Source organism: Aotus nancymaae, unplaced genomic scaffold, assembly GCF_030222135.1.
Source record: "Aotus nancymaae isolate 86718 unplaced genomic scaffold, 86718_ANA_hifiasm-v0.15.2.pri h1tg000057l, whole genome shotgun sequence".
In the NCBI taxonomy this organism is placed as follows: Eukaryota; Metazoa; Chordata; class Mammalia; order Primates; family Aotidae; genus Aotus; species Aotus nancymaae.
This window is the reverse complement of record NW_026988471.1, coordinates 1,091,648-1,115,946: the sequence shown is the minus strand read 5'-3', so window position 1 is coordinate 1,115,946 and position 24,299 is coordinate 1,091,648. Positions and strand designations below refer to the sequence as shown.

The 24,299-nt window shown below is 55.4% G+C and overlaps 1 protein-coding gene across 20 annotated transcripts in view; it reads left to right on the top strand.

Annotated features, from left to right (window-relative positions):
- Positions 1-24,299, top strand: part of MYT1L (myelin transcription factor 1 like) — a 556,234-nt gene that overhangs the window by 525,332 nt on the left and 6,603 nt on the right. For 12 of the 20 annotated variants that reach the window (XM_064363806.1, XM_064363803.1, XM_064363802.1 and 9 more), the window contains 2 exons: positions 9,985-10,076; positions 19,047-19,156. In XM_064363806.1, the coding sequence (XP_064219876.1) occupies positions 9,985-10,076; positions 19,047-19,156 (202 nt within the window). The remainder of the gene's footprint in view (positions 1-9,984; positions 10,077-19,046; positions 19,157-24,299) is intronic. The other 8 variants (XM_064363815.1, XM_064363810.1, XM_064363811.1 and 5 more) reach the window with 1 other exon arrangement.

Here is a 24,299-nt window from a genome sequence, read left to right as displayed (position 1 = left end):
GCCCTTAGCATGTCACGACCCTCCTGTTATGGCTGTGCTTGAGGACAGGAGGTGAGTGTTGCTGATGAGTGAACAGACATAGATAGTTTGACAACCCACAGAAGTGGCTCTTTTTTTTTTTTTTTTTTTTTTTTTTTTTTTTTTTTTTTTTTGAGACGGAGTTTCGCTCTTGATACCCAGGCTGGAGTGCAATGGCGCGATCTCGGCTCACCGCAACCTCCGCCTCCTGGGTTCAGGCAATTCTCCTGCCTCAGCCTCCTGAGTAGCTGGGATTACAGACACGCGCCACCGTGCCCAGCTAATTTTTTGTATTAGTAGAGACGGGGTTTCACCATGTTGACCAGATGGTCTCGATCTGTTGACCTCGTGATCCACCCGCCTCGGCCTCCCAAAAGAAGTGGCTCTTAAAAACGTCTCTTCACAGGCCTCATTCTCCAAAAGTATTTTGATTGTCACTGCTGAATAGCGGTGGCTCCAGAATCCATCCCTCAAGCAGGAGGCAGGTGGACTCCCTGGGCTTCAGGGATGAGCTGTGTGTGCAGCTGCCATCCCTTCAGGCTTTGAGAGGGACCTTTGTTTCCTGAGACAGGTGGACGTGCAGCCCGGTGGGAGGGCCCTGGGCTGGGACCGGTGGGGCTGGGGGCCATCTGGGTGGTCACGTGGGTGGTCACACAGCCCCCACAGCTGCACTTCCTGCACCACTGCCAGTGTGACTGTGACTGAGTCCTCTGCTTGGCACAGAAGTCGCTGTCCTGGAAACGACTCCCTCTCTCCATGGCTTCAGAGCACCCTGTTAGGCACAGAATGTTTTTAGGGGAAAAATCTCCAAATTCTGGATCTTGGCTTGAGAAGGGATCACAATGGCATCGCTTCCCACTGAGATGGAAGCAGATCTGATAAACAGTCAGAGGCAGAAATGTCACATGGCTCAGAGAACACCCTTCTGCCCTTCCTCACACATGCCCCCGACAGGCCAGAGTCCAGGAAGCAAACCACAGAAAAGCTGCTCTCATGGGGACCCGGCAAACACCGGAGAGGCTGTGGCTGCCGTCCCCATCCACGTTCACTTATTATGAGATGTTTTCAGCCTTCATGACTCAATCAGCGATAAGAATAGGATTGAAATATACAGTAATGTTGTATGTATGCACCCAGAGTGTATGTGTCTCATATACGTTATTTATTATATAGTTAGAGTATTATGATGGTAATGGTGGAATAGTGAATGGTAAAAGAAATAAGACATTATTAGAGTGACACTCAGTGTAAAGGAAACTGTTTGCCCTGGCTGCGTGGAACTGATTTTCAGAGGACACTGAATTGCAGGCAGCTCCTGGCTGGGCTTTTCCCACCTTTGTCCTGAGTTCTCATCCCAGCACCTTCCGGGGAAGGCAGAGTTTCTACACACACTCCCACCTCCTCTCGAGTTACTTATTTTTCTTCTCAATGGACAGTCCCCCTGCGTCTCAGTGTCTTGTTAAGTATATCCGCCTTCGAAAGTTTCACTTATTTAGTTTTTTCCAACTGTGATGTTCTCCAGAAAAAGGCCCTTCTGGGCTGATGTCCTGATAAAAATGTCAGGGCCTCCCCCATCTCGGTTTGAAGCCCTTCTAAAGCTTTCCCCTGGAACCTTCATCTGGAATTCCTGGTGCTGGCGCCTGGTGCCAGACGTCTGGGGCCTGGGGAGCGGGTGGAGCAGCGGCTTAACTCCTTGCTGCCCAGAACTTCCCCGCACTGAAAGTTGGTGACTTCCAAACCTACAGTCAGCAGCACTTGGCTTTCATTGGAGAAGTTTCTGTAGCAGGCTGCTGGGTCTCGTGTTCAGAACTAACGTGTGAATAAAATAGTAAGCGCCCTCCCACCACCCCAGACCAGCCCTGGGCTGACTTCCCTGGCTGAGCCAGGTGTGTGGACTTTCCCTAAGAGCCCTGGCCAGCATGACCCCCAGGTCCCCGAGCCCCCAGGCTACCACTAGATGGCACTGCCCCTACTCCGGGGCCTCCACCATCCACCAGGGCCACGTGGGGCCTGCCCACAGGGCTTGCTTCCAGATTGGACCCGGCGGGTGGTGTGGTCACTGGACTGGAATTGGCGGCCGACACAGCGGCGCTTGGACAGAATGCATCATTCTTCCGGCCTATCTTTGTTTCCTAATTTAGTTTCACAAACTCTTGCTGAAGCTCCCGCTCCTTAAATCATACCATTACTCGTCATTCGCAGCAGGCAGTTTTATGAACTGAAAGTGAAGAGAAGCAGCGTGAGACTGTGGGCAAAGCTGGCGTGGAACCTCAGTGTGGGTCCAGGAATGTGGACTCTGCAGGTTCTGGCCATGTGGCACCCCCGCCCCCCATCGGGGGGACCTATGTCCTGGCACCGGTGGCCGCTGCTTCCCAGAGGGTCCTCTGGGCGGTTTTCTCCTATGTGCTTAATTCACTGCACATAACTCAGTTCCGTTCCTTTATCTGCAAGGTAGGAGAAGGCGGGATGGGGAGATCCCTAATAGATGTGATTATTTAAATATGCTCAATAAGGAACTTTTAATCCAGCCGTGAGAAAATGGGCCTTTTGGACCTGAAGGTGTACAAGTGCCCCAGTGCACACCTCCCAGCGGGAGCCACCTTCTGACCACACCGCGTGGTTTCAGGAGCTGAGGCCCCCACAGGGAGGTGAGGATGAGGCCGTGGTGCGCAGCCCCTCCGGAGCACAGCATCTGCAGGGGCCCCGGGGTGCTGCAGACAACAGGGGTCCAGCCTGGGACAGAACCAGCTGGCAGGACCCTGGGGTCCTCTGTCTGCCTCTCAGCCTACAAGGCAGGCCCCAGCCCCAGCCCCCAGCCGGGCAGTGTGGCCCGGTGCACACGCTGGGACATGGGAACACACAGGGCCACCTCCGGGTGGCCCACAGCTGTCAATCAGCGGCCTTGAAAGAAGCGCCTGCAGCAAGAGAACATGGGTGATGGGTTTCCCTGAAGTCAAGTCACAGCGGACCACGCAGCGTGTCTGTGATGGCGGCGGACCCTGCGGCACGTCTGTGATGGCGGCGTGTCTGTGACGGCGGCGTGTCTGTGATGGCGGCGTGTCTGTGACAGTGGCACGTCTGTGACGGCGGCGTGTCTATGACGGCGGCGTGTCTGTGATGGCGTGTGACAGTGGCACATCTGTGACGGCGGCGTGTCTGTGACAGTGGCACGTCTGTGACGGCGGCGCGTCTGTGACGGCGGCGCGTCTGTGACGGTGGCACATCTGTGACGGCGTGTGATAGTGGCACATCTGTGACGGCGGCGTGTCTGTGACAGTGGCACGTCTGTGACGGCGGCGTGTCTGTGACGGCGGCGTGTCTATGACGGCGGCGTGTCTGTGATGGCGTGTGACAGTGGCACATCTGTGACGGCGGCGTGTCTGTGACAGTGGCACATCTGTGACGGCGGCGTGTCTGTGACGGCGGCGTGTCTGTGACGGTGGCACATCTGTGACGGCGGCGTGTCTGTGACGGCGGCGGACCCTGCGGCGTGTCTGTCCTCATTTTATGCGCCTCAGTCTTGGCGTAGCCTCAGCAGCTGCTTTTGGCCGCGGCTTGTAAGCTGTGAAAGAATTTGCTGGGAATGTCCTTGGCTCCTCGTGCAGCCCCTCCTCCCTGCCAGGCCGGTTCCCCTGCTGGACCTAAAGCAAGAGTGAGGAAGCAACGTGGGTGGTGCTGGGGGCTTGAGCGTTCCTCCTTCACTCCTCTCCGGGGCCCACCGGAGCCGAAGCTTCTGGGAACCCGGAGGGCAGCTCTGCTCCCGAGCCAGCAATTGGCGGACACCACGGAACTGCTGTCTCCTGGGGCCTGTCCGATCTTCCCAAGTGCTTCTGGTTCATTTGCTGATCCATACAGTGCAGCTCAGAGTGATCCAAACACTACCTGAGCTGGAAAGGACTTGTGTGATGCGTTAGTAATGGATGACACAACATTTTAACATGGACTTTAAGCCGTCAAAATTTCAGTTTTATTTCTTAACAACAACAAAAAGGCTGGGTGTGATAGCTCATACCTGTAATCCTAGCACTTTGGAGACTGAGGCAGGAGGGTCGCTTGAGATCAGGGGTTCAAGAGTAGCCTGGGCAACACAGTGAGACCTTGTCTCTATTAAAATATTTTTTGTAAGATGTAACTCTGCCACAGAGTGTTCCCTCGTGGATGAAGTGTGCTGACGCATGGGCGCTGCACACAGTTCCATGGTACCATGCTATGTGCCTGGCACCTGGACTCCTGGAGCCACGGAGCGGTGCTGTGTGCCTGGCACCTGGACATCTGGAGCCACGGAGCGGTGCTGTGTGCCTGGCACCTGGACGCCTGGAGCCACGGAGCGGTGCTGTGTGCCTGGCACCTGGATGCCTGGAGCCACGGAGCGGTGCTGTGTGCCTGGCACCTGGATGCCTGGATGCCTGGATCCCCCATTTAAAGGTTTGAAAGCAGGAAAAGCGACCTATGGCTAAGAAGAGACAAAAAATCATTCTAGAAAAGATGAAATACAGGAAAAGGAAAGATAGGCCACAGCCTGGGACACTGGCCAAGCTGACTACTGCGGAGTGGCCAGGAGTTCTGGGGCGGGTGTGAAGAGGGGGTGGCTGATAGGGTTCCACGGAGCTACACCCGGGGGGCTGCACCCGCACATTTCCCTCCTCAGAGCCGGCCGGAAAGCAGCTCCGCCCCTCCACCCCTCTTGCTTCCTGACCACTGGGAGGCAGGACCATGTCCTTCCTATTTTATTCACATGACAGACCTTCCTCCAGGGCCCACGGTGTCCTGGGCACACGCCGAGATTCTGAGTGGAGAGGGCGGAAAGGACACAGGGATGCCCCTGCCGGGGTAGAACTGACAGCGTCTTGAAGCAAGAGCCATGGACGAAGCAAATGTGCCCCCCATGACGAGTGGGGCCGAGGAGGGACCCAGCCGCAGAGAGGACAGGGAAGGGACCCGTTGGTGCTGGTCAGTGAAGGCGGCAGAGACATCCCCAGCAGCAAGCCAGGCCCTGGGAGCTGTGTCACCAAGCCCGGCCGCAGAGAGGCCTCGCCTCGGGCTCTCAGCTGGGTCCCCACAGAGCCAGGCCTGCGGCGGCGGGAGCTCACAGAGCGTGATTCTACAGGACTGGATCCCACCTGTTCTCCCAGGCCTGGCTAGCCCAACATCTACCTCTCATGGTTGCCATTTAATGTCCTTTTTCTATATTCAACCTTCAAAATATCCCTATGAGGCAGGGAACTGTGTCTGCTTTTTAATTCCCATTTTACAAATAAAACACCCAGGCTTAGAGAGGGCCCTAGAATGAGTCAGCAGTGGAAGCAGGACTTAAGCAGAGAAAGTCTGACTTCCCAGCCCGTCCTCCGCTTCTGCCTGGGGCTCCTAGATTGCAGGTAACAAGAATCCCCACAAGCGAGCCTGGAGCAGAGCAGGGGAACGACGTTCTGCTCTCTGCTCCACCGCTAAGGAGCTGCTGGGTCATGGGTTAATGCTCTCCGCCAGGCCTGCCCCTACAATTCTGCAAGCATTTAGTCCACTGTGGGAAAGAGAAAGTGAGATCTGAGCAGATATTTAAAAATTCTGCAGCAAGACCTATGAAAGAGCCTGAGAAGCTCCCCACCCACAGTGAGGTGGAGGCTGGAGGGGAGGCTGGAGGGGAGGCTGGAGGGGAGGCTGGAGGGGAGGCTGGAGGCAGCTTCTGCAGAAGCGGAATCCTCAAGAAAAATCATTGACAACATCAGTCCATTGCCACGTTCTATTCTGTGGGTTTTTACTAAACACGACCCATCTACAAAGGCTCCTGGACACCGGGATACATGCAGCAATGTGCTCGGCTTTCCAGGAAGCAGCCTTAGATGAGCAGAAGGGGGAAAGATAACCAAGGATGTGAACCGCCGCGTCCCGGAGGCTGCGCTCCAGGGCGCGGGGGACTCGAGGAAGGCAGCGCCGGGTGGGCCCCCGGTGCAGCTCTGCTTTCTGGGCAGAACAGTAAAGAGTTGGGAGGTCAGTTGGATGGGACGGAGCAGGACAGCACACTCAAGTGGGAGTGCCAGGGGCATTCACTGAAAGGCAGAGAAGATCGTGAACCCGGGGGACCCTCAAGCAGACGGTGGAGGTGGCGCGTGTGCGAAGAGCCGTCACAAAGGCTGTCTAGGACGGCGCCCCCAGCCTTTTGGCACAAGAGTCCAGTTTCATGAAAGATAATTTTTCCACGGAAAAAGGGTGGGGTGGTTTCTGGATGAAACCGGTCCACCTCGGATCATCAGGCATTCGATTCTCATAAGGAGCAAGCGACCTAGATCCTCCGCAGACACAGCTCGCAGTAGGATGTGCACTCCTGTGAGGACTGAACACGCTCCTGAGCTGCTGATGGGCAGGAGGCGGAGCTCAGGTGAGAAAGCTCCCTGGCTAGCCCACTGCTCACCTCCATTGTGTGGCTGCGTTCCTAACAGGGCATGGCCCGGGGTGGGGACCCCTGCTCTGGGAGATAACCCTAGCATTGGCAGCTGCTCTCAGAGAAGCTGCTGGAAGCTCTCCTGGGGGTGAGGAGCAGTCACAGCTGAGCCCCTGGGGCCATTCCAACTGTGGGACAGAATGGATGGGACCCAGGCTGAGGCCCAGGAACCGCACTGAGGGAGAAGCACAGCCTGGACTGAGGTGATGACGGAAGGGAGGGGTCTCAGGTGCACACAGAGGAGGCCACTCACCTATGAGGATGGCGAGGAGGAGGAGGCGGGTCTTTGTGGCCCTCCCTCTCTCCCCACCTGCAGCTCCAGGCCCCTCAATGCCATTCACAAACACAAGGCAAGTGGAAACTGCCAGGGGGGTTCAGAGAGCAGAAGATGGGAGCTGCTCCCTGCATTTCTGAGGGTCACACTGAGCAGGGCTGGTCCACATGCACCATATACCAACCAGGAGACACACTTGTCCCATGACCACAGCCTCAGGACCTCTGCAGGAGCCCCTCACCCCAGCCCTCCCCTCAGCTCAGCCCAGGGTGGCAGCTGCACTCAGAGTCTTCTTTTAACTTGGTCCAGCAAAATCCTGCGGCAGGCATCTCTGGGGGCTCAGCCAGCATCTTCCAGGTCCTGGGTGCACTCACACTCACCCTGGGCCTCCACAAATCGCATTTCGGCGTTTTATTCTTTCAGAAATCGTCACCAGGCACCTGTTCTATCTCCAGCGCCGTCCCCTCATGGGAATACAGAGCAGTGAACAAAGAAGTGCATTTTAATTCTTGCCCTCAAGAATACACTTTCTTCTCATTAACCTTTACAAACACAGCCAATTCACTACTGTATTCTCATTTCACAAGTGAGCAAGCAGGACTGTGTCAGTCCCTCCTAGCCAGCTCCACGTCCTGGTGTGTTTGCACACGGGGGGTGGCGCAGTGTGAGGTTGATGGGCCTCCTGGCTTCACAAAGGACTTGACGGATGTAGCTCCCTGACTGCAGAGTCTACCTGGTCCAAAGCGCAGGCACCCCTGCGGGAAACCCTGTGCCACAGCCTCCGTGCGTCCAGTCGCAGGAAGGAGAAAGTAAAATCCAAGCGTCCTGTTTTAGGAGAGCCTTGACAGATCTGTGGAGAACTTCTTACTTTACAAATGAAAGTCTTCAGCCCGCCGTCAGAAGTGGATTTACGAAGCTAGGGAAGCAGAAGTGTCGGCAGCCCCTCCGGCTGGACTCGCAGGGCGTCCTGCTGGGACCTGTGGGGGAGGGAGGAGGGGGCCCAGGAGGGGTGCCCCAGAGTGGGGACCACTGCCAGGCCCCATCAGGGAGGCCTGAAGAGGAGGCTATTTCCTCAGGAAACGGAGGGGTTTGTTCACTCCCCGCACTAAAGAGAGCTTGAAGAGCACAGGCATTTCCTATGAAAACAGCAGCAGGCGGGGTTGGAGGCCCCATCAGAGAGCAGCAGCGCCAACATCCAGCACCGAATGAATGAAGAGGGCACCACAGGCCAGGACTCTCTCAGGGACTGTCGGATTCCTGGGGTTGCAGTTGGGTGAGCAGGAGAAGCCAGGGCGCCACCGTGCCCGCCCCGCCACGCCACCTGGCTCCCAGAGGCGTCTCTGTTCCTGGGGCTTCCCAGCAAATACTGGGGATTGTCTTAGATGTTCCAGGGCTGCAAAAACAAATACCACACCTCAGGCAGCTTAGAAACCAGAACTGTATTCCTCTAAGTTCTGGAGAGGGAATTCCAGGACCAGGGCTCCAGCAGGCTGGTGTCTGGTGAGGACTGCGCCTTCTCACTCTGTCCTCACACGGGAGAAGGGGTGAAGGAGCTCTCTGGGTCCCTGTTTTGAGGGCCCAGATCCCATCACGAGGGCTCCTTATCCAGGGCTTTGTCGCCTCCCACAAGCTCCTCGTCCTCACACTGTCATGGTGTGGGTCAGGATTTCAGTGCACGGATTTTCCAGGGACACAGTCAGGCAACAGCAATGATTTTTTAGAATTTTATGAATATTCTGATATAGTTGTGAGATGCAAACATCACATAAAAAAATCACAACTTAGACCTGTGGTGTGGATGAAGTACAGTGAAAATGTTTTCACACGTCACCTGCACTAGTAGAGTGTTTCTAGATGTGTCCCTAACACGCCATCACACCACTCATGGACAGGGTCCACCGAACATTTAACATACAGGTGAAAGGCATATTATATACACACAGAGAATAAACATGTATGTCATATACATACAAAAAACATTATAGGCCGGGCACGGTGGCTCACGCCTGTCATCCTAGCACTTTGGTAGGCCAAGGTGGGCAGATCATCTCAGGTCAGGAGTTTGAGACCAGCCTGGCCAACATGGCGAAACCCTGTCTCTACTAAAAATACAAAAATTAGCCGGGCGTGGTGGCGGATGCCTGTAATCCCGGCTTCTCGCAAGGCTGAGGCAGGAGAATCACTCCACGCAGAGGCTGCAGAGAAGGCACCACTGCACTCCAGCCTGGTCAACAGAGCGAGACCCTGTCTCAACGACAACAACAATGTTATATGCAGAAGTTTTTCGCCTCCCCCATAGTTAAGGCCAGATGGCCCCTGGCCTTTAGCACAGTGAGGCCCCCGGTTGACCCTGGACTGGGCATGTCCAGGAGCCCCTGGGAGGGAGGGAAGGCCCCTCCGAGGCCGAGGAGTTGTGAGGAAGCCGGGGCACAGACTGCAGGGAAGAGGCGCTCCGCACACAGGACGTGCCATCTTCAGCACACACCCAGAAGGACAGACAGAAAAGGAGGCAGAGGCGCCTTCCTGCCCCGGAGTCCGCCAGCCATGTCTGCCACGTGCACTGTGAAGCGCTGAGGCCGACAAACCAGCAGCTGAGAAAAGTGAAGAGACACCAGACGTTTGAAAACAGGCTGAATAGCTGGTGATATTAGAAAACAGGCTAAAATGTGGGGGTGAGAAAAGGTCGTTGCATCCTGTGTTCTCGTCTGAGCTGGGGAAGCAGGGGAAGCAGGAGGAGCGCAGGTGGCTTGCCGTGAGAGATAGCAACTGAACTTGGCGGTGACTTCCTTCTTCCGCTCTCTCTACTTTTGTGTATTTGAAATTAACTTTTAAACCCACCCTTTCTATAAGCTTGATGCTTTCCATAATAAAGAAGTTTCTTAAGCAATACTGTCCCTCTATAAAAGTTCCAGAAAGCTCTGAAAGTTCTGCAATGCAGGGCAAGTTTCCTCCCGTCTCAGCGCCCCAGCTCCCAGGACGTCCATGAGAGGCAGCCCCAGCCAAGCGCCCATGATCGGCGCACAGCACATGCACGAGTGCACGGACACACACATGCACACACGTACACGCACCTTGTGTGTGCATAACTGGTCATACTGTACGCGTCGGTCTTTCTGCTTTTTCTCAATTTCAGACAGCCTTTTCTGTCAAGCAACCTAATAAGATAATGCTCTTCTGTGCCTCACTTCCCACCGCAGCCCTCAGGGCTGGGGGCATCAGACAGGTGACTAACGGCCGTCCTGTGTCTCGTCCACAGCTTGTCAGGATGCCCAAGAGCCACGTCAGCAATGAAGAAGGCAAAGCTTTCTGGAGAGCAGATGCTGACCATCAAACAGCGAGCCAGCAACGGTGAGCACCCCCAGCCCTCAGGGCACGCGCGTTCAGGAACGCCCAGTGGGCATGGCCACACCGGCTCTGTGTCCTTTAACCATTATAGCTCACTGTTCTTAGAAAGCAGAGGCGGGGATGGTGCTGGCCCTATCATCTATGAAGCTAAGCAACTTGAGAAGAAAGTAGCCTTTCTCAAAACCATCTCCCGCTTCACAGACTTCACTACTCACCCGCATCATAAGCCCAAGTCCTGGGGTCTCTCCCGCTCCGTGGAACCTCAGGGCGCCCACATTTCTGCCTCTGTCCCTCAGGCTCTCACCCTGGATTTCTCCACCCAAGAGCAGCTTTGGGGCCCCCAGGCCACAGATAACGAGGACGGCGCCCCCTCCCCTCTTCCCTCACTCTTGCGTGTCTGGTGCCCACCTGCAAGTCGGTTTTGTTCTGAGGGTCTCTCTTACCACCAACTGACACAGGTGTGTAAAGAATTCTGCAGAGGAAAACGAGGCCTCTGGAGGAGCAGGACAGAGGAGGGCCACTAAGGCCTTAGAAACAGCCACAGTCCCCTTCATGATCTGGGGACTCCGTTTGCAAGGTCACCTCCCTGCTGAAGTTACTTTGTAGTCACAGGCAGTGATCTCGGTGCTTGTGTAGTTACTCCTGCGCATTCACAGAGCAGGGGACACTCAGGTTTCCCACGGCAGGTTCCCTGCAGAGGTGGAACAAGGCAAGACTCGGCCCTCTTGTCTCAGACTAAATCAGAGTCCTTCCCGTGGTCTATTTAGTGCCCTGTGTTATGTATTTTTGCCCTTTTGATCGGTGACTTTGCTGTGTAACCTGCCCCCAGATAAACAGCCGAAGTGTCTGGTGTTCCTAAGTGCAGGGGGCTGTGATGTGCCTGCAGGAAACCACGCGTGTTAGCCCGGCTCCCTGCAGACGGGAGTCACCGTTGTGACCGGTGGCTGTGAGATCAGTGTTAAGGAATCCACAATATCTATTAAATAAGTTGTCTTTAAATGGGAGCACACACCAAACAGGCATATGAGTCCATCGCACACTGCTGTGAGGAAATACCCAGGACTGAGTAATTTATAAAGGAAAGAGGATTGATTGACTCAGTTCCACATGGCTGGGAGGTCGCAGGAAACCTACAGTCATGGCGGAAGGGGAAGCAAACGCGTCCTTCTTCACAAGGCAGCAGGAGAGAGAAGTGCAGGGTGAAGCGGGAGAAGCCCTAATAAAACCACAGATACCGTGAGAACTCAGTGTCACGCGCACGGAGGCAACCGCTCCCGGGATTCCATGGCTTCCCACCAGGTCCCTCCCACGGCATGTGGGGATTATGGGAACTGAAACTCAAGATGAGATTTGGGTTGGGGCACAGCCAAACCAGATTAACAGGGTTTTTTAATGATCAATTGACAAAAATGGGACCAGAGGCTGGCAGGAGGCTGGCCCTGTTTCCAGAAGCAGTGATTCTGCTCTCAGTCTGTGTGTGCAGGTGATTTTGCAGCGCAGAGCCCCTGGGAATAATGAGATCAGCTGTAATCTGTAGCCATTGAGCAGACTGGTCCCCTTCACAGCAGAAGCCCAGCCTCCCCTTCTCAGCTCACACTTGCAAGATGCACCCCTAGTTTTGTATTCCTAAAAGGAGCCAGCAAAGCTCTTCCAGCACCACAAAGCATGGGACAGCCTGGGCTGAAGGCCCTCAGACCTGTGATGCACAGATCTGTCCTAGAAAGCTGGCCCTGGGAGAGCCTGGGACCCCCCTGCTGTACCTTTACCAAAGGGCGCCTCCTCCCGAAATCTGTTGAGACTGAGCCACACCTGAGCAGCCCCCAAGCAGACAGGCATGAAGCCCCCAGCCACAGCCATGGAGTCTCCTCTCATCTGACTGTGATTGGTCCTGAGAGCAGCCTGAATGTCCCAGGGTCTGAAGGGCTCCGTCTCCCAGCAGCAAGCACTGCCTATTCCTCGACATTCCTATTACCGCTGCACACAAGGGGCGCACTAACTCGGAGGGATAAAGATGAGCGGTTGGTCTGTGACTATAAACTAGAGGAACCAACAGCTGGGCTTCCTCCCATCGTTCACCAGAACAGTCACTGACTTCCTGACATGTGTCCGCAGAGGCTGGGGCCCCTGGAGCCAGCATCCTGTCTCTCAGGCCAGGCCTGGCAGTATCTGCCTTCCAGCATACCCTGACCAGCTTCACACCCTCTCCCCGCGGCTGCAGTCCCAAACAGTGTAAGGTCCCCCAGTGTGGACCCCGCTTTTGAGACACCAGGTTAGATAGCCGATGTTCGCTTCCCAGTTACTCTGGAGCAGGGTTCCTTGCCGGAAAGCAAACACTGCCTGAGCTCCATCTACACGCCGAGTGGTTTTCAAAATACTTAGCGGGCATTTCACCCCCAAAAAACTCTGGATTCGAGCGGAAATCCCTGAAGAGATTGATCTGAGTCCACGACCCTTTGCTCCCCATTCGTGAAGGAAGTGCAGTTAGGTTATGGAGGCCAGTTCCAGTCAGAAAAGGAAAGCCAACATGGAGAGAAGAGGCCTGCCGATCCTGGAGGACGGGCCGTTCACGCCTGGGCTGGTCCCACTGGGCAGCCGTGGGCAGATCCCTCAGCCGACCGCCTCGTCATCAGTGGGCCTGAGTCGGCCTTTAGGGCACTAGACATTCCTATTACGGCCGCACACGAGGGGTTCATTCAGAAAAACAAGCGCTGACTCAGAGGGACAAAGATGAGCAGCTGGTCTGTGACTGTAAACTAGAAGAACCAACAACTGGGCTTCATCACGGGAAAGCAGCCGTGACACGGGCATCCCAGGTCACTGCCCACCCGCTGGGCCCAGCTCCTGCTGCTGGTCACCTTCAGCCAGGTCCCTGCATTTCACCCAAGTTGCTGGACACACCGTTCCTGTAGTGCTAAGTTTTAGGACAGAAACAGGTCCCCCTGCTGCAGATCTGAACGCATGCCTGTCCATCCGTGGGTGAGAAAGACCAGCTGCAGGGCACTGGGACAGCAGGTGGTGGAAGTGGGTCGCACCCAGGTCTTCCTAAGTCCAAGTGGGTGCTGAGTCTGGGCGGTCAATTCCCGGCATGTTCGCACCGAACCAAGGTGTTTCTTACTAACGCCCAGAGCACAGCTGTGTGCTCAGCCATCGTTTCTGTCTGTGTAGCGAGTCCAGGCAAGGCCTGGGGACTTTTCTGCTCCTCTTCAGGGGACCGAGGCACAGCATGCTGTGGCACTGCCATGATGCCATTCTTCACATCCAAGGCTCTGTGTTCCTGCTGCCCTTGCTACAGATGTGGAAAAGACAATCCTTCTCTTTTTCCTTTTCTCTTTTTTGGACAGGGTCTCACTCTGTCACCCAGGCTGGAGAGCAGTAGCATGATCTTGGCTCACTGCAGCCTCCGACTCCTGGGCTCAAGCAATCCTCTCACCCTAGCCTCTTGAGTAGCTGGGGCTACAGATGTGCACCACCATACCCAGCTAATTTTCGTATTTTTGATAGAGATGGGGTTTCATCATGTTGCCCAGGCCACGCTCAAACTCCTGAGGTCAAGCAATTTGCCTGCCTCTGCCTCCCAAAGTGCTAGGATTACAGGCATGTGCCACCATGCCTGGCCTTAAATATTTTAAGAGAGACAAGGTCTCACTATGTTGCCCAGGCTGGTCTTGAACTCCTGAGCTCAAGCGATCTGCCCACCTCGGCTTCCCAAAGTGCAGGGATTACAGGCATGCGCCACCACGACCAGCCTTCTTTTCTTTCCTACCCTGAGTGTTAAGCCTTTCCAGGGGTCACTTTTACACCTTCAGTGTAACAAGACTGCTCAGCAGCTTCCCTCCGTGTGAGGCCTGGACACTGTGTGGGAAAGAGAAGTCACCGGGGCCCACTGTGAGGCACTGACCTGGCCGAGAAGGGCCTGGCGCTGGATTTTAGCTCTTTCTCTTGAGCATTTGTCTGAAAGAGAAGGAGCTTTTCCACATGTCCTTGAAGTTCCCTTCTGGCTCTGAGGTATTTTTCTTTCTTTCTTTTTAAAGTTTAGGGATGAGCCTCCTCTCATGTCTTCCCCCGACAGGTGATATTATTTTCTTTATCCGTGGAGTGATCTCATCATGCGTGAGCACTCAGCCCAGCCCGAGTCTGCCTTCAGAACGCTTTTGCAGATGTTCGCTGGATGCCTCTTAGCGCCTTGGCACCTTGGATGAAGTTGCACCATTAGTGACTTTTTGTGGGGGTGGGGCAGGGGCAGTCTTCAGGAGAGAAGGAAACCGGATCATGCTTTGTTCTTTCCTTTGACTATCAAAGCAGAAAGCAAGCTGGAGACAGGAGCTCTAGCCCTGAAAATGAGCCCACTCACCCAGAGGTCTCCTCTCCCTGAGGGTCTTCACACCCACCCAGAGCCCTCCTCTTCCTGAGGGGTCTTCACACCCACCCAGAGCCCTCCTCTCCCTGAGGGGTCTTCACCCTCACCCAGAGGTCTCCTCTTCCTGAGGGGTCTTCACACCCACCCAGAGCCCTCCTCTCCCTGAGGGGTCTTCACCCTCACCCAGAGGTCTCCTCTTCCTGAGGGGTCTTCATACCCACCCAGAGCCCTCCTCTCCCTGAGGGATCTTCACACCCACCCAGAGGTCTCCTCTCCCTGAGGGATCTTCACACCCACCCACAGGTCTCCTCTCCCTGAGGGGTCTTCACACCCACCCAGAGCCCTCCTCTCCCTGAGGGATCTTCACACCCACCCAGAGCCTTCCTCTCCCTAAGGGGTCTTCACACCCACCCAGAACTCTCCTCTCCCTGAGGGGTCTTCACACCCACCCAGAGGTCTCCTCTTCCTGAGGGGTCTTCATCCTCACCCAGAGGTCTCCTCTTCCTGAGGGGTCTTCATACCCACCCAGAGCCCTCCTCTCCCTGAGGGATCTTCACACCCACCCAGAGGTCTCCTCTCCCTGAGGGGTCTTCACACCCACCCAGAGCCCTCCTCTCCCTGAGGGATCTTCACACCCACCCAGAGCCTTCCTCTCCCTAAGGGGTCTTCACACCCACCCAGAGCCCTCCTCTCCCTGAGGGGTCTTCACACCCACCCAGAGCCCTCCTCTCCCTGAGGGATCTTCACACCCACCCAGAGCCTTCCTCTCCCTAAGGGGTCTTCACACCCACCCAGAACTCTCCTCTCCCTGAGGGGTCTTCACACCCACCCAGAGGTCTCCTCTTCCTGAGGGGTCTTCACCCTCACCCAGAGGTCTCCTCTTCCTGAGGGGTCTTCATACCCACCCAGAGCCCTCCTCTCCCTGAGGGATCTTCACACCCACCCAGAGCCTTCCTCTCCCTAAGGGGTCTTCACACCCACCCAGAACTCTCCTCTCCCTGAGGGGTCTTCACACCCACCCAGAGGTCTCCTCTTCCTGAGGGGTCTTCACCCTCACCCAGAGGTCTCCTCTTCCTGAGGGGTCTTCACACCCACCCAGAGCCCTCCTCTCCCTGAGGGATCTTCACACCCACCCAGAGCCTTCCTCTCCCTAAGGGGTCTTCACACCCACCCAGAACTCTCCTCTCCCTGAGGGGTCTTCACACCCACCCAGAGGTCTCCTCTTCCTGAGGGGTCTTCACCCTCACCCAGAGGTCTCCTCTTCCTGAGGGGTCTTCATACCCACCCAGAGCCCTCCTCTCCCTGAGGGATCTTCACACCCACCCAGAGGTCTCCTCTCCCTGAGGGGTCTTCACACCCACCCAGAGCCCTCCTCTCCCTGAGGGATCTTCACACCCACCCAGAGCCTTCCTCTCCCTAAGGGGTCTTCACACCCACCCAGAGCCCTCCTCTCCCTGAGGGATCTTCACACCCACCCAGAGCCTTCCTCTCCCTAAGGGGTCTTCACACCCACCCAGAGCCCTCCTCTCCCTGAGGGGTCTTCACATCCACCCAGAGCCCTCCTCTCCCTGAGGGGTCTTCACACCCACCCAGAGCTCTCCTCTCCCTGAGGGGTCTTCACACCTACCCAGAGCCCTCCTCTCCCTGAGGGGTCTTCACACCCACCCAGAGCCCTCCTCTCCCTGAGGGGTCTTCACACCCACCCAGAGCTCTCCTCTCCCTGAGGGATCTTCACACCCACCCAGAGCCCTCCTCTCCCTGAGGGGTCTTCACACCCACCCAGAGCCCTCCTCTCCCTGAGGGGTCTTCACACCCACCCAGAGCTCTCCTCTCCCTGAGTGGTCTTCACACCCACCCAGAGCTCTCCTCTCCCTGAGGGATCTTCACACCCACCCACAGGTCTCCTCTCCCTGAGAGTCTTCACACCCACCCAGAGCCCTCCTCTCCCTGAGGGATCTTCACATCCACCCAGAGCCCTCCTCTCCCTGAGGGGTCTTCACACCCACCCAGAGCTCTCCTCTCTCTGAGGGGTCTTCACACCCACCCAGAGTTCTCCTCTCCCTGAGGGATCTTCACACCCACCCACAGGTCTCCTCTCCCTGAGGGGTCTTCACACCCACCCAGAGCTCTCCTCTCCCTGAGGGATCTTCACACCCACCCACAGGTCTCCTCTCCCTGAGGGGTCTTCACACCCACCCAGAGCCCTCCTCTCCCTGAGGGGTCTTCACACCCACCCAGAGCCCTCCTCTCCCTGAGGGGTCTTCACACCCACCCAGAGGTCTCCTCTCCCTGAGGGGGCTTCACACCCACCCAGAGCCCTCCTCTCCCTTAGGGGTCTTCACACCCACCCAGAGCCCTCCTCTCCCTGAGGGGGCTTCATGCCCAGGCACATGTGTCTGGGGACTCACAGTATGTCCCAGGGATGTGGCTGTGGACAGTTCTACAAAATCAGGCCTTCCTCTTCCACAGCCCCTCATCCTCCAGAATCTCATGAGCTGAGAGAGCAACTGTGACCTGCCAGTTCTTCCCTGGCATTTCCCCGTCTCCCTCCTCTGCCTTACAAAGGACTGGCGTGCTGCACGGAGCTGCAGTGGGTGGCCCCAGGACTCAGGAGTTCCCAGGCTCCCACAAGGGGCCATTGGTGACCACTTGGGCCTAAGGGGGTCCCCCAGGACAGAGCAGAGCTGTGGAAGTAATATCCACCCACCCATCACTCCCAGAACAAAATTAGAGATGAAAGGTTGTCATGGGACCCATGTCAAGACTTTTGTTAGGATTTAAAATGACACTGACTTCAGTCAGAACAGCTGACCTGATCTGGCAGATCAATTAGATAACAAACCCTGGTTTGCCTGTTAGTTTGACATTTCTCATAAATTCTTGAAACTAAACATCCTGACCTAAGGTTTTTGATAGAAATATGTTGAAAGCTAATCTGCCATAAGAATAGAGTAAAATATATGTGTGTGTGTGTGTGTGTGTGTGTGTGTGTGTGTGTGTGTGTGTTGAAAGCACTCTGCGAGATGGGGTCCCTGGGAATGTGCTTGAGAAGAGTCCAGCCAGGTCGGGTCTAGAGGCACAGAGTCACCTCGCCCCGTGTGCTGCAGCCTCCTTAATGCCGAGTGTTCTAAAGGCGTTTGGATGCTTGCAATTTCACAGAAGCTTGTGGAGAGTGCTTCTTAAATGATACATTCGTTCATGATTTAGTTGCTTTACAAATTGGGTTGTTTCTGCATTGGGTATTTTTATCTTGAAGTTATAGCATTTTTTTTCATTTCACTAAAAGCAGCAGCTAAGGCCCAATCCCACTAATCCATCACTGTCTCTTACTCTCATCTTTCCAACATCTCAGTAGAGAGGAGCCTCCGCCTCTGTTCCGCTGATGTCAGCAGGGTTTCTGGGATGCTCTCAGGCCTCAGCCTCTGGCTGACTGCACCCCTTCTGCCCTTCTGTCTGCAGTGCTTGAAAACAGTATCTACCCACAGGAAGCCTCCTTGGAGTCCTGGGCTGGATGTGTTTTCCACTTGTTTTGAGTGAAGATCCATTGTGGTGCCGTGTGACCAATGAGAACAGCAATCTCAAATCCTGAATGTTTTAGGGTAATTGGGTTTGCAAAACTCCTGCTCTCCTTCTGTGTATACCCAGTTGTGTGAGGTCAAGTGGTCACAATAGAGAGGAATCTCCATCTCTTTGGCATTGGCAGTAGAGTGTTGCCAGTAACCAGACACAGCTGGCCAGGGAAGCAGGTGTCCAAATGCCCTTTGTAACTACGGGCACCAGGGCCCTGTGCCCAGCTATGCCAAGACTGGTCCATGCAGCCCCATGGACCTCAGCAGGGCAGCGGTCACAGGCCAGGGTCACTCAGATAGTCAGGTGCACACCTGGCCAAGGTCGTCATTCCAAATTAGGAATTCTGTTAGTTAATACATGTTTTTCAATCATTCAGAATGAGATTTTTTCTTCACTAAATGACAAATATTCAGAGACCTTTTGTGGCCGCCTCCCTCCAGCCAGCTCCCACGTCCCTCTCTCCCGCTTCCCACAGCTTCCTGTTGGTGGATGAGGAGAGGTCGTGCTCGGCATTTCCCAGACTTCTCTTGTGTCACACATCTCTTGTCCGTTTTCCTACCCAGAACCTAAGCTGAGTGAGGGCAGGGATGACCTGGGCTTGTTGGTGAATGTGCCTGCAGAGCCTGGCTCCAAGCCTGGGGTGTTTGCAGAATGACTGATGCAGAGAGCAGTTGAGAGAAAGAATAAAAGCAGGAGAAAACAGACAGGCCAGGCTCAGCAAATCAGCACCTAGGACCACATGGTTTCTGCCTCCGGTCCCAGGGACACACCTAAGACCCAGGGTAACCGTCCTGGGAGCCCAACACTCCTCGCCTGTGTGTCTCAGTTGATAGTTTGTTTTTATGGGGAGCTTTAGGCAGGGAAGGTGCAGTGGTAGGGAACAGAAAGACACAGAGATTGTGATTATTTTTTTCTTTCTAATTCAAGGGTATATTTTCCAAGCAAATTCAATTACAAATATAAAAGGAACAAAGAAAACTCCCAAAATTTTAACTCTAATATTTTCATATATAATAGTTTTAACATACTAATATTCATTGTTACAGGTATAGAAAATGATGAAGAAATCAAGCAATTAGATGAAGAAATCAAGGAGCTAAATGAATCCAATTCCCAGATGGAAGCCGACATGATTAAACTCAGAACTCAGGTAACAGTTTTTGAAGCCCTCAATTTTAGCTCTACCACGCGCTATTGCACGGCATGAAATCGGCCTTTAGGAGAGCTGTCACCGCCTCCTCTTTGCTCTTTTGTTTCCTTCGTTTTTCCACCTAATGATCTTGCTCTCCTGTGGACGTCATTCCGTGGCAGTGTTCACTGTGACAGGGGCCGTGGTCCACTAGCTTTCAGTCTGCCTGTGTGTTTGTGTTTTTTAATAAAGTGCATTTGCGAATAGGAATTTTCAGAGGATCACCTGTTCCTGCAAACGATGAAGGTTTTCCTTCCAAGATACTTTAGGTCCTCATGTTATTTAGTCACTGTCTTACATGCATAGTGACAGCCTATGTTCCTATGTTCCCAGAATTTAAAACAAGCAGTGCCTGCCACTTAGGACTCCTGGGTGCCTGGGGTTTGAGGAAGCGGCCCCAGTGACTTGTAGCTGCAGAGCCTGAGGTTGGGAAGAAAGGGGAGTGGCAACTGGCAGAGCCTCTGTGGTCACCTAACCCCCTCCATGCCCATGGGCAGCCTCATCTTACACACAGTTTCTTTTTTTTTTTTTGAGATGGAGTCTTGCTCTGTCACCCAGGCTGGAGTTCAGTAGCACAATCTCGGCTCACCGCAACCTCCGCCTCCCGGGTTCAAGTGATTCTCCTGCCTCAGTCTCCCGAATAGCTGGGATTATAGAAACGGAGCACCATGCCCCGCTAATTTTTGTATTGTTAGTAGAGACGAGGTTTCACCATGTTGGCCAGGCTGGTCTCGAACTCCTGACCTGGTGATATGCCCGCCTCAACCTCCCAAAGTGCTGGGATTACAGGTGTGAGCCACCACGCCCAGCCTACACACACAGCTTCTAAGACCGAGAGGCAATATCCTCAGCCAAGCCGAGGCCACGGAGTCCAGGCTGGACCCTGCTTACCTCAAGCCTTGTGCCTGCTGTCCCATACCTAGCTGTGTTAGGGTCCCAGTCACCGACGTACACTCTGGGAGTGGAATTTATTTGCTGACCGTGCGACCCTCACGTTGCCCACAAGGTGAGCAGAGATGTCCTGTCCTCTTAGAAATGAGGTCTCCATCCTGGCCCCTCCACAGCAGGCCACGGTGCGGTGAGGTTCTCGGGGGACGCTGATCGGCCTCTGTGAAGGTTGCTCGGTTTGCTGGTAATGAGCCTGGAGGACCAGACGGAGAGGAGGATGGTGACACCGCCAGCCACCTACTGATGATGTCCTCCTAACAAACTCTGAGGGGCTCCCTTATTTCCCCCCTCTGCAGATGAAGCCGAGGCTGGGGAAGGGGGAGGGCCTCTCCCGTGGTCAGCCACGTGGTGGTCAACAGCTCCGCTCTGCTCAGCAGATGGTTTCCACCCCCTGGACACAGCATCCCCAGGGATGCAGACATCCTCTGGGGCTGGGCCCACCAAGCAGCTGAAAGGGATTTCCAGGTCCCCTTGTGGGTACCAAGGATGAGGCCAAGGGTGGGAACTCCCCATCAGGCCATGTGGCTGCTGCCTGGGCATTTTGATGCCAACCTACTTTCCCAGAGGGCATCACTGCCTTGATCTCACAGGCCTGGTAGCCCCAGGGGCTGTGCTCAGCCTTTCCAGAGTCACATTGGCCTGGCCAAGGCTCGCCTGACACAGGTTGGAATTTCCCTTGAGACTTATCTGAATGTTGGGCTTAGGGAATGGAGTGATAGCCCGTGGTTTTCTCAGCCCCAGGACCAGCCGAGGCCATGGAGGCAGCAACTTGGACTTTATAGGAGTTCCCACGAGCTGCTGGTTCTGAGAGAGAGTACGAGGTGGCCAAGTCAGCAAAGATTGTTTCACTGGGACACATCAAAAATTCACCCTTGAGTTGTGTATTAGTCCGTTCTCACGCTGCTAAGAAGGGAATACCTGAGACTGGGTAGTTGATAAAGGAAGCAGGTTTAAGGGACTCACAGTTCAGCATGGCGGAGGGGAAGGGGAAGCAGGGCCCCTTCTTGGCAAGGCGGCAGGAAGGAGCAGTGAAGCAGCGGGAATGCCAGATGCTTATTTATAAGATCTCCTGAACTCACTCACTATCACAAGGACAGCACGGGGATCCGCCCTGTGATCCAATGACCTCCCCCGGGCCTGTCTTTAACCCGTGGGAATTATGGAAATTACAACTCGAGGTGAGATTTGGGTCGAGACACAGCCAAACCATATCAAGTTGTATTCTGCTCATGAACATCTTAATTTATTTCCTCCTCTGAATGGCACCTTGCGGGCACTCTCTCACGAGGCAGGGTGTCCTTGTCTGTCCAGCGTGTTGAGTCCACAGTCTACTGGGGCAACCCAATTCCAATAGGATGCCGTTCAGGAAGAGGGTTCTTCCCACTCACTGAAATCCCTCCCTCCGCCGTGAAGGCCTGCTGCGCCGTGGCCGTCCACGAGGGACAGACGGCAGCTCTCACGCCAGCTGTGGATGAAGCACTGGCCGCTGGGGCTTAGCCAGGGGCTGAGTAGGCTTAGAGGCCATGCGGCCCGGATCCAAGCCCTGGAGAAGAACACGTGCACCTGCTCAGGCTGCGTAGCGTAGGAACCCCGGACGCTCTCTGCATGTGCCTCCCTCGGGAAGCACCCAGGCCTGCGTCTGCTCTCACTGGCCCCTTTGTGCCTTTCGTTGTCTCTGAGATGAGTGGCTGCTCCTAGCACTGTCCATTTGGACCTGACCTCAAAACTGAATGTTGAGAGTTCACATTTATTCTCGCTGACTGGTGACTGATGAGAGGTGACTTCCCAGACGTGCCCAGGGATGGACCTTGCCCTATTCTAGACGGCACGCCCGTGTCTCAAAAGGGACAGGAATGCGCTGAGCCAGAGTCCCCCAGCTTTGCAGCTCTCAGGGTCAGAGGATGAGCTCCAGCCCGGAAGTGGTTCTGTGAGCACCAGGCCTGAGCTCAGAGCCCAGCAGCTGCTGACACAGGTGACTTACAGCCGGATATTCCTGAAATGGGTTAGACCCGGGGCAAAACTTATCGGAAAACAGTGTACGCCCACAGCCAGGAGCCCCCTTGCTGCCTGTGCCTCGGCCACTGCCCAGGGGCTATGGAGGAGGAATGTGGGCCGGCAGACTCTCCAGGGCATAAAGCGGCCCTGCCTGATGGCCTGGGCCTCCTTGCAGCAGCGCCACGCCCCAGCACTTCCCTCTACAAGGCCCTGACTTTCCCATGCTTCTCAGTCCCTCACGCCCTCAGGGAGCAAGGCCAGGAAGGGAAGAGGCCCAGACCCGTGTTTTCTTGTACACTCGGACCCAAGAGAAAGGCAGGCTTCTCCCAGTGCCCCATGACACGTTCAAGCCACACTGACCCAGGATTGCAGGGCTGCGCACGGAGCCCACGCCAGAGAGGACACAGGGCCATGGGGCTGCGCACGGAGCCCACGCCAGAGATGACGCGGGGCCACAGGCCTGTCCCGAGACCCAGCCATGAGATGACTGATAAGTGCGTGTCCATGCCCCGACGTGCTTTCTGGAATGGGAGCGGAGGGAAGGACGTCACAGTCAGCGCTCAGGCCTGCGGTCCCATGATGAGGGTCTCGCACAGGGAGGGGTCCAGACTTAAATCCAGTAAAGAACAGATCCAAGAGAAGGAAAAAGGAACCTCAATCCACGCCTTTACATTTCACACCTGTGCGGGATGGGGGAGCCCACCCCTGCCACTCTCTGCGAAACGCTGCGTGTTACGTCTCAAGCCCAGGAGTGCTCTTCTTAAAACTTTGAAAGGGGCTTTTCACTGTTCAGTTGTAAGAATTCAAATTAGGACAAATGCAATGTTATTTAATTGAGAAGATGAGTTTTCCAATTTGGAATGTGTTCAAACACTTTGGTCCAATTAGTGCAACCAACACAATTCCTATGTGGCTGGAAGATCCAGACACCATTACGCTTGGCAGCTTGAAAAGAAGGAGCCTGCCTCAGGGTCTTCATCTTATGCAAATGCAATCAGAAGTCCCAACACTCGGTCACAAGGCAGTCTAACCCAGGCTTCCTCCCGGGGCAGCCCAGAACCAGCAGAACAGCTGGCCAAGGTGCCCGCGGGCTCTGCTGCTTCCCCAGCCCCACTCAACTGGATTCAGTGCGGCCTCAGCTTCAGCGGCTGAGGCACCCAGGCTGGGCACACCCAAGCCTTGGTTCTGGACTCCAAGATTCCCCGGACACGTCTCATCCGATTCAACTCAATTCACACCAGAGCCTGGAGCAGAGATGAGAAAAGCTCACACTCTGCCCCAGGGGACACCCAGAAGTCGCTTGTTATCAGAAATCTGGAAAAGAAGAAGACAGCCACTGAGGAAGACAGAGCGGGGGGCTCAAGTGCTGGGCGGCGCGTCCTGGCAAGCGGGGTTGCTGCGAACCGCATGAGTGCCGAGGGCCTGGAGCAAGGAGCCTGAGGAGAGACGGTGGGAGTCCTGCAGACGCGGGAGGTGGAGGAGGGAGCGGAGCACTCCCTCCTAGCACAGGAAACAGCAGGAGCAGGAGGAGGATGGCCGCGAGCAGGCTGGAGGCTGGGAGGCTGCTCCCCCGCGGCCCAGGGTCAGGTTCCGCACAGACGTTTGTCAGGGAGGTGCGGCTGGGGGCATTTGAGTATGAAAGGGAACTCGTGTTTTTAAGCCAGGCTGTTCATGAGAAACCCCCCAGCTCCTGGTGCAAGGCCCGGATGGACCAGCGTGAACAGCCCCGTGCAGCTTGACTGCTTTTAAGATTGGCAGGTTGGTTAATCCCACAGCCTGCAGCCCTCATCAGGTGGTGGCTCCTGTCCCTTGGCTCATCCTCTCTGTGACCCAGCCTCCCTGGAGCGCCTGCCTCCTCCCTCGGTCAGCACAGGCCTGGGCAGGAGGCGGTCCTCCCACTCGAGGACGCTCGCCTTGGGGTTGCGCCCTTCCACCGCCCCACTGCTCACGTCTCGGGATTCCCACCCTTTACGCTTCTTCTGGAAATGTTTTCTAAACACAGCACGCCATCCAGGTGCTTGGTCTACGCCCGGGATTGGCAGACATTTTCCACAAAGGACCAGACGGCAACCATTTTTGGCTTCTGGAGCCCACAGCTGTGTTGCCGCACGACAGCCTCACAACACGTGTGCGTGCGGCCCTGCTTCACACAGCGGCGCGTGGCGCT